This window comes from Schistocerca gregaria, chromosome 9 (assembly GCF_023897955.1).
Source record: "Schistocerca gregaria isolate iqSchGreg1 chromosome 9, iqSchGreg1.2, whole genome shotgun sequence".
NCBI classification, from domain to species: Eukaryota; Metazoa; Arthropoda; class Insecta; order Orthoptera; family Acrididae; genus Schistocerca; species Schistocerca gregaria.
In genome coordinates, this window is record NC_064928.1 from 222,297,955 (window position 1) to 222,307,685 (window position 9,731).

At 52.1% G+C, this 9,731-nt stretch overlaps 1 protein-coding gene across 1 annotated transcript; it reads right to left on the minus strand.

Moving 5' to 3' along the window:
* Positions 1–3,203: 3,203 nt before the first annotated feature.
* On the minus strand, positions 3,204–7,883 carry LOC126291527 (nucleolar and coiled-body phosphoprotein 1-like). Its single transcript, XM_049985029.1, has 3 exons — positions 6,918–7,883; positions 5,920–6,251; positions 3,204–3,369 (listed from the first exon to the last, which is right to left on the minus strand). Exons 1-3 carry the CDS (start codon positions 7,881–7,883, stop codon positions 3,204–3,206), a joined length of 1,464 nt encoding a protein of 487 aa, XP_049840986.1.
* Between the last annotated feature and the right edge of the window lie 1,848 nt (positions 7,884–9,731).

A 9,731-nucleotide genomic window follows, 5' to 3' on the forward strand; every position in this document is an offset into this window, starting at 1 on the left:
TATTACATCAACTTAGAAGCATCATCTGTGTTCTACTATGGTGCTTTTAGTGTCTCCGCATACCGCAGCACGCGACATAGCTTTGCAGAGGTTAAATGTAACCGTTTCAGACAGAAGTGCGGCCAATGTGACGATCTGGCTTTAAGTCGATTCGATAACAAATGACGAGAACGGACGGATATCTCTGGTTTTTCCTACATATGAACACTTATCACATTCTCCCGTGCAACGCGGCTGATAGTCCTCCATTCATGCAAAATCTCAAGTCCCTAGCTCATGTCCAAGGCACCAAAGAAGTGAAAAAAGCCAATAATCGATGCCTAAAACTTGAATTGTACTACATCTTACTGGCTATTACATCAACTTAGAAGCTTCATCTGTGTTCTACGATGGTGCTTTTAGTGCCTCCGCATACCGCAGCCCGCGACGTAGCTTTGCAGACGATAAGTACAACCGTTTCAGCGAGAAGAGCGGCCAATGTGACGATCTGGCTTTAAGTCGATTCGATAACAAATGACAAAAACGGACGGATTACTCAGGTTTTTACTACATATAAACACTTTTCACATTCTCCCGTGCAAATCGGCTGCTAGTCCTCCTTTCAAGCAGAATCTTAAGGTCCTAGCTCATTTCCAAGGCACAAAAGACAGCTAAAAAGTCAATAATTGATACCTAAAACGTGAATTGTACTACACCTTACTGGCTATTACATCAACTTAGAAGCTTCATCTGTGTTCTACGATGGTGCTTTTAGTGCCTCCGCATACCGCAGCACGCGACGTAGCTTTGCAGACGATAAGTACAACCGTTTCAGAGAGAAGAGCGGCTTATGTGACGATATGGCTTTAAGTCGATTGGATAACAAATGACGATAACGGACGGTTGTCTTAGGTTTTTACTACATACGAACACGTTTCACATTCTAGCGTGCAACGTGGCTGCTAGTCCTCCTTTCATGCAAAATCTTCAGTTCCTAGCTCATCTCCAAGGCACCAAAGAAGGGTGAAAAGTCAATAATCGATACCTAAAACTTGAATTCTACTACTTCTTACTGGCTATTACATCAACTTAGAAGCTGCAACTGTGTTCTACTATGGTGCTTTTAGTGTCTCCGCATACCGCAGCACGCGACGTAGCTTTGCAGACGATAAGTACAACCGTTTCAGAGAGAAGAGCGGCCAATGTGACGTTCTGGCTTTAAGTCGATTCGATAACAAATGACGAAAACGGACGGATTACTCAGGTTTTTACTACATATGAACACTTTTCACATTCTCCCGTGCAACGCGGCTGATAGTCCTCCATTCATGCAAAATCTCAAGTTCCTAGCTCATGTCCAAGGCACCAAAGAAGTGAAAAAAGCCAATAATCGATACCTAAAACGTGAATTGTACTACATCTTACTGGCTATTACATCTACTTAGAAGCTTCATCTGTGTTCTACTATGGTGCTTTTAGTGTCTCCGCATACCGCAGCACGCGACGTAGCTTTGCAGACGATAAGTACAACCGTTTCAGAGAGAAGAGCGGCTTATGTGACGATCTGGCTTTAAGTCGATTGGATAAAAAATGACGATAACGGACGGTTTTCTTAGGTTTTTACGACATACGAACACTTTTCACATTCTAGCGTGCAACGTGCCTGCTAGTCCTCCTTTCATGCAAAATCTTAAGTTCCTAGCTCATCTCCAAGGCACCAAAGAAGGGTAAAAAGTCAATAATCGATACCTAAAACTTGAATTGTACTACATCTTACTGGCTATTACATCAACTTAGAAGCTTCATCTGTGTTCTACTATGGTGTTTTAGTGTCTCCGCGTACCGCAGCACGCGACATAGCTTTGCAGACGATAAGTAGAACCGTTTCAGAGAGAAGAGCGGCCAATGTGACTATCTGGCTTTAAGTCGATTCGATAACAAATGACGAAAACGGACGGATTTCTCAGGTTTTTACTACATATGAACACTATCCACATTCTCCCGTACAACGCGGCTGCTAGTCCTCCATTCAAGCAAAATCTTAAGTTCCTAGCTCATATCCAAGGCACCAAAGAAGGGTAAAAAGTCAATAATCGATACCTAAAACTTGAATTGTACTACTTCTTACTGGCTATTACATCAACTTAGAAGCATCATCTGTGTTCTACTATGGTGCTTTTAGTGTATCCGCATACCGCAGCACGCGACATAGCTTTGCAGACGATAAATGTAACCGTTTCAGACAGAAGAGCGGCCAATGTGACGATCTGGCTTTTAGTCGATTCGATAACAAATGACGAAAACGGTCGGATTTCTCATGTTTTTACTACATATGAACACTTTTCACATTCTCCCATGCAACGCGGCTGCTAGGGACCCTTTCATGCAAAATCCTAAGTTCCTAGCTCATGTCCAAGGCACCAAAGCCTGCTAAAAAGTCAATAATCGATACCTAAAACTTGAATTGTACTACTTCATACAGCTATAACATCAACTTAGAAACTTCATCTGTGTTCTACTATGGTGCTTTTAGTGTCTCCGCATACCGCAGCACGCGACATAGCTTTGCAGTTGATAAATGTAACTGTTACAGACAGAAGTGCGGCCAATGTGACGATCTGACTTTAAGTCTATTCGATAACAAATGACGAAAACGGACGGATTTCTCAGGTTTTTACTACATATGAACACTTTTCATATTCTCCCGTGCAACGCGGCTGCTAGTCCTCCTTTCATGCAAATCTTAAGTTCCTAGCTCATGTCCAAGGCAACAAAGAAGGGTAAAATGTCAATAATCGATACTTAAAACTTGAATTGTACTACTTCTTACTGGCTATTACATCAACTTAGAAGCTTCATCTGTGTTCTACTATGGTGCTTTTAGTGTCTCCGCGTACCGCAGCACGCGACATAGCTTTGCAGACGATAAGTACAACCGTTTCAGAGAGAAGAGCGGCCAATTTGACAATCTGGCTTTAAGTCGATTCGATAACAAATGACGAAAACGGACGGATTTCTTAGGTTTTTACTACATATGAACACTTTTCACATTCTCCCGTGTCGTCGTCGTGCGTGACATCTCGTGCATTCACTGCACGTTTTGGGCAGGTTAAGCAGGGCCTGCTGTTCCTGCGTCAGAGATCGCAATTTGTCGTTGTGGTCCTCACGTTTTGTTCGTCTTCACGTCTTCACGCTTCGTAATTTTTCTTCTCTTGCTGCTTGGATTACTCCAGCAGCAGGTCTGGCCATCTGGTCGCTGGGCGCCAGTGGGGTTGGTTTCCCAGCCCCCTGACCAGCGGGTTTTCGGAGGTCCCCGTCAACTCATAAAATGGTGTAGCGAGCGCGCGGAAGCGGCGCTCCAACATCTGGACTCCAGCGGCGTCGTGCAGCCTGCGTGTGCCGTAGTCCCTCGGCAGGTGTAGAGCCAGCCGAAGGGCTTTATTCTGCACACGCTGCAGCGTCTGGATGTGCATTTCTGCCGCGTTTCCCCACACCACGGCCGCGTACTCTAGCACTGGGCTGATGAGTGCTAGGTACAGCGAGAGGCCGCAGTGGGGGGGCAGTGTCGTCGTTGGGTTGAGGAGCGGGTACAGCAGGCGCAACCTGCCGAGCGCTCGGCCCCTCAGCTCCCGGATGTGTGGACCCCACGTCAGGCGTCGATCGAGGGTGACGCCGAGGTATTTTCCTGTGCGCGACCACGGGATGGGGCCTCCCATGATCCGCACTTGCAGCAGCGCGTCGGGAATGCGGCGGCGCGTGAATATCACCGCCTGGCTTTTCCCGGCGTTGAACTTGAGCCGCCATTTGGTGGCCCAGGCTCCAATCTCGTTGCAGGAGAGCTGCAGCCGGCGGCGCATTAGCTGCGCGTCCTTGCTGCGAGTGTAGATGGCGGTGTCGTCCGCGTAGAGCGCCAGGTGCACCCTCGGCGTCGTCTTTGGCACGTCGGCGGTGTACAGAGAGTACAGCAGTGGGCCAAGCACGGACCCCTGCGGTACTCCTGCTCGGATGTGGCGCGCCGTTGACACGCCACCGTCAGCGCGCACATGGAAGGTGCGCCCGCTCAGGTACGACTGGAGAAGGCGGACGTGCGACACAGGAACCCCCTGTACCAGCAGCTTGTACAGGAGGCCGTCGTGCCACACGCTATCGAAGGCCCTAGAAACATCAAGGAAAACCGCCCCGAGGTACTCGCGATGTTCCAGGGCCCCCATTGCCTGCTCCACCAGTCGTAGTAGCTGATGCTGCGTAGCATGACCGCGGCGGAATCCGAACTGCTCGTCAGGAAGCAGGCCTTCTTCACTGACGTGGCGCTGCAGTCGGATCGAGTAAATCCTCTCGAAGGTTTTCGAGAGGGAAGGCAGGAGGCTTATTGGGCGATAGCTTTGCGCCAGCCTAGGATCTTTGCCAGCCTTCGGGATGGCGACCACCTCTGCGTGTTTCCACGCAGCAGGGTAGACGCCAGTGCGAAGGATGGCGTTGAATATCGCTGTGACGACACGCACTGCTTCCGACGGCAGCTTCTTCAGCAGTGCGTTACCCATCTTGTCACATCCCCCTGCCTTCCTGGGCTGCAGGAAGTTGAGGTGATGTTGGACCTCTTCTTCTGTTGTCTCTGTGAGGATGTCGTCCTCTTCCTGCTGGGTCAGGTACAGTGGGAGGCGCTCGTCCACCTCGCGGATCATGTCGTCATCGACATGTCGTCCGCGAAGGCGTCCGCAAGGACGCTCGCCTTGGCATCTGGTTCCGCGACGACGTCTCTGCCAACTTGCAGCGGCGGGATGCGTTGGCCCTTCCTCAGGAAGCTCTTAGTTACGGCCCAGGCGCTTCCGTCATCGATTCTGAGCGTGGCTATTTTGCCAGCCCAGTCCCGATTTCGGTGGTGGCTGACGGCCGCCGATATCTCGCGGCGCAGGCGATTTAGCAAGCGTTTGGTGGCGGGGCTTCTCGTGATCTGCCACTCACGGAAGACCCGGTTCTTCTCACGGATGGACATCAAGATATCCGGCGGAAGCTGCTTGGATTTATCCATCGGCTTCCTTGGTCGCTGTGGCGCCGCCGCATCTGCCGCCGCGAGTGTGTAGTGGGTGAACGCAGCTAGCGCGGCGTCCACCCCCTCCACGTCCGGATCGGGTGTGGCGGTGACCGTCTCTGCTAGGTGCTGTTGGAAGTGCGCCCAATTGGTGTTGAGGCGGGCGCTGCGGTGCTCAGGTGGGGCCATCCCGTCTGTGTCCATGTCAAAGATCACTGGCAGGTGATCTGAGGACAGGGCACAGCGCGTGGTCGCGATCGCGTTGTGAGCTGCCCCTTTCACGATCGCGATGTCTAGAACATCGGGACGGCCACGCTTCGGGTAGTGCGTGGGATCGAAGGGACCCAGCACTATGGCGTCGTGGAGGTCTGCGACCCGGAGTAGTCGTCTGCCGCTGATGGTGGTGACCCTGGAGTTCCACTCCGGGTGTTTAGCATTGAGATCGCCGCCGATGAAGAGGTGCCCGCGCATCGACAGCAGCGTCTCGATGTCCCTGGATTGCAGGTGTCCCGACGGTTGTCGGTACGCTGCCACGAACGTGACGTGGCCTGCGGAAGTGCAGACGACGACGCCCGTGGTTTCCAGAGTCGGCGTCTCTGGGAGTAGAACTTGGTGATGGCGCAACGACGTTTTGACGTACACCGCCGTTCCGCCTCCATGGGTTGCCCGGTCCGTGCGGTAGCAGCGGAAATTTGCAGCCCTCACGTCCACGCCTGGCTTCAGCCAGGTCTCGGTGACGAGGCAAACGTCCACGTGCTCATCACGCAGGAACTGGCGGAATTCTCCCGCTTGGGTTCTGATGCTGTTCGCATTCCACACACAAACGGTTAGGCCCTGGATGTGCCTATCCATGTTTGGGTGTGGGGACAGCTGGTGTGGTGATGGCCTGAACGGCCGACTGCACTGCAGACGCAATCATCTGCGGAAGTTGTGTCAGGAACAGCTTGAAGTCCTCCCTCATGGCCCTGACTTCTTCCGCGACACTCGCTGCAGAAGTCCTGTCAGTGCCTGGGGGTGGTGCCGCTGCCTGGTCTCGAACAGCAGGCTGTGGAGCTGGCGTCTCGCGGGCAGGACGCTCCCTCCGCCGACCGCGCCGGCGGCCGCCCCTCGCTGTTGCAGGCTGCTCTCTCGGCGGTCCGCGCCCGTGAGCGACTACCGCCTCTGGAGCAGGCTCGGACTGGTTGCCACGCCCCCGTTCGACGGCGGCGTCGGCAGGACGCTGCTCAGTTGACTTGGCGGGTGCCTTGTCAGTGGCAGCGTTTGCGTAACTTCTCCCGGACTGCACCCGCGCGGAGTGCGCCGGTTGTCCTCGTTGTTTTGCGGTGGCACGCCGGAAGGCAGTGCAGCCGCGGTAGCACGCCACGTGTTTCTCGCCGCAATGGCAGCAAGTGGGCGCGTCCTTTCTCGGAATCTTACAATCTTTAGTGGCGTGGTCCCCCGCGCATTTGACGCAGCGAGGAGGCATCTTACAGTACTTCGCTACGTGGTCGAGGGCCTGGTAGTTGAAGCACTGCGGCGGGCCTCGTCTCCTGCGTAGCTTCTCCACGGTGACGCCGACATCGGCCACGTGCGTCAGCTGGAAGATTTTGCGGTTCTCGATGGTGTCATCGAGAACCGCCATAAACAGCGGCATGTCGGAGTGGTCCCTGGGCGACTTCATGCGCGCTGTGGCGCGGATGGGAAAGCCCAGATCTTCAAGCAGCTCCCGCAGGTACCCTGGGTCCATGCTGAACGGGAGCTTGCGAAAGACGACCTTCAGCGTCTTCACCGGCTCCGAGGAGTAGGTGAAGCTGTGAAGCCCCTCCTTTTCGGTGAGGTCCATGACCCCACGGTAGTCTTCAGCTGTTTTGGTGATAACGCGATGTAAGTCGCGCCCTGCGACTCGAAACGTCACGTTCCCCTTAACAACCGCTTTGATTTTCTCTCGGAACTCTTTGAAGCCGCCGGTCCACTTGATGACCACAGGGGGCGGTGGGGGCGACTTCCTCTGCTGTTGGCTCTCCATGGGCTCTCCAGCGTCATTTGAGAGGCCGGAGTACCGGTTGCCGGTGTTGATGGCCGACTGTTGGGCGAGCACGACAGCTCTGGCTGTGTGCTTGCGGGAGGGCTGTGTGAAGCCCTCATCGTCAGCGGCCGGCGGAAGGGTCTTGTTACCCTTCCTCGATGCTTTCCGCTGTGTGCGGAGCGTGGGTGCGCTGCTGTTCAAGCTAGTGGCAGACCTCTTGCAGGTGGTGGCAGCACTCGCGTCGGCAGGCCGCTTGCGCGAGTGCTTTTCCACCTCCATGGTTTCAGCTGCCGGTTTTGTGCCTGGGATGAGTCCCATCAGGAAGGCAAGCTGCCTTTCTGCCTCCGGCGTATGCGCTGCATCCATTGAAGCCACTGGCGCCAGTGACTTGGTTTGCTCCGGAACAGTTGCCAAAGCATCCGTTTCGGCCCTCGTTTGCTGAACGGCCAGCTCTGTGGCCGCGCTGCTGTTTTCCTTGGTAGCGCAGGACGACGCCGACGGGCCGCCAACGTCAAGTACGCGGGCGTAGGCGTGCAGGGGCAAGCCCCCATCCGCCGAAAGTGCCCGTCGGCTCCTCTGCGTATCTCCGTTCCTGCTGGGCCGGACAGCCGTAGGTGGCCGGCGGTTAGCGGCCGCCGACGGGGCAGGCCCCGCCGACAAGCCGTCCGCCGAACCACTCGCTGCCTCAGCCGTGGCTGAGGTCGCATAACGACTGCGCCGGTCCGTAGAGCTGTCCGACTCGTGGTCCATGTCCATCTGCCGGGTTGTTGCCGTTGGGGGGCCGGATGGGGTCGCCGACAGAGCAAGCTCTGCCGGACGACGATCCGCCACACCCTTCACATCTTCACAGCGGTCTGCTCGGATCGGCATCTCCTAGCAACATTCTCCCGTGTAACGTGGCTGCTAGTCCTCCTTTCATGCAAAATCTTAAGTTTCTAGCTCATCTCCAAGGCACCAAAGAAGTGTAAAAAGTCAATAATCGATGCCTAAAACTTGAATTGTACTACTTCTTACTGGCTATTACATCAACTTAGAAGCATCATCTGTGTTCTACTATGGTGCTTTTAGTGTATCCGCAAGCCGCAGCACGCGACATAGCTTTGCAGACGATAAATGTAACCGTTTCAGACAGAAGAGCGGCCAATGTGACGATCTGGCTTTGAGTCGATTCGATAACAAATGAAGAAAACGGTCGGATTTCTCATGTTTTTACTACATATGAACACTTTTCACATTCTCCCATGAAACGGGGCTGCTAGGGCCCCTTTCATGCAAAATCCTAAGTTCCTAGATCATGTCCAAGGCACCAAAGCCTGCTAAAAAGTCAATAATCGATACCTAAAACTTGAATTGTACTACTTCATACAGCTATAACATCAACTTAGAAACTTCATCTGTGTTCTAGTATGGTGCTTTTAGTGTATCCGCATACCGCAGCACGCGACATAGCTTTGCAGACGATAAATGTAACCGTTTCAGACAGAAGACCGGCCAATGTGACGATCTGGCTTTTAGTCGATTCGATAACAAATGACGAAAACGGTCGGTTTTCTCATGTTTTTACTACATATGAACACTTTTCATATTCTACCGTGCAACGCGGCTGCTAGTCCTCCTTTCATGCAAAATCTTAAGGCCGTAGCTCATGTCCAAGGCACCACAGACAGCTAAAAAGTCAATAATCGATGCCTAAAACTTGAATTCTACTACATCTTACTGGCTATTACATCAACTTAGAAGCTTCATCTGTGTTCTACTATGGTGCTTTTAGTGTATCCGTATACCGCAGCACGCGACATAGCTTTGCAGACGATAAAGTACAACCTCTTCAAAGAGAGGAGCGGCCAATGTGACGATCTGGCTTTAAGTCGATTCGATAACAAATGACGAAAACGGACGGTTTTCTCAGGTTTTTACTACATATGAACACTTTCGACATTCTCCCTTGCAACGCGGCTCCTAGTCCTCCTTTCATGCAAAATCTTAAGTTCCTAGCTTATGTCCAAGGCACCAAAGAAGGGTAAAAAGTCAATAATCGATACAAAAAACGTGAATTGTACTACTTCTTACTGGCTATTACATCAACTTAGAAGCTTCATCTGTGTTCTACTAAGGTGCTTTTAGTGTCTCCGCATACCACAGCACGCGACATAGCTTTGCAGATGATAAATGTAATCGTTTAAGACAGAAGTGCGGCCAATGTGACGATCTGGCTTTAAGTCGATTCGATATCAAATGATGAAAACTAACGGATTGCTCAGGTTTTTACTAAATATGAACACTTTTCACATTCTCCCATGCAACGCGGCTGCTAGTCCTCCTTTCATGCAAAATCTTAAGTTCCGATCTCATGTCCAAGGCACCAAAGAAAGGTAAAAGGTCAATAATCGATACCTAAAACTTGAATTGTACTGCTTCTTACTGGCTATTACATAAACTTAGAAGCTTCATCTGTGTTCTAGTATGGTGCTTTTAGGGTCTCCGCATACCGCAGCACGCGACATAGCTTTGCAGTGGGTAAATGTAACCGTTTCAGAGAGATGTGCGGCCAATGTGACGATCTGGCTTTAAGTCGATTAGATAACAAATGACGAAAACGGACGGAATTCTCAGGTTGTTACTACATATGAACACTTTTCACATTCTCCCGTGCAACTCGGCTGCTAGTCCACCTTTAATGCAAAATCTTAAGTTCCTAGCTCTTGTCCAAGGCACCAA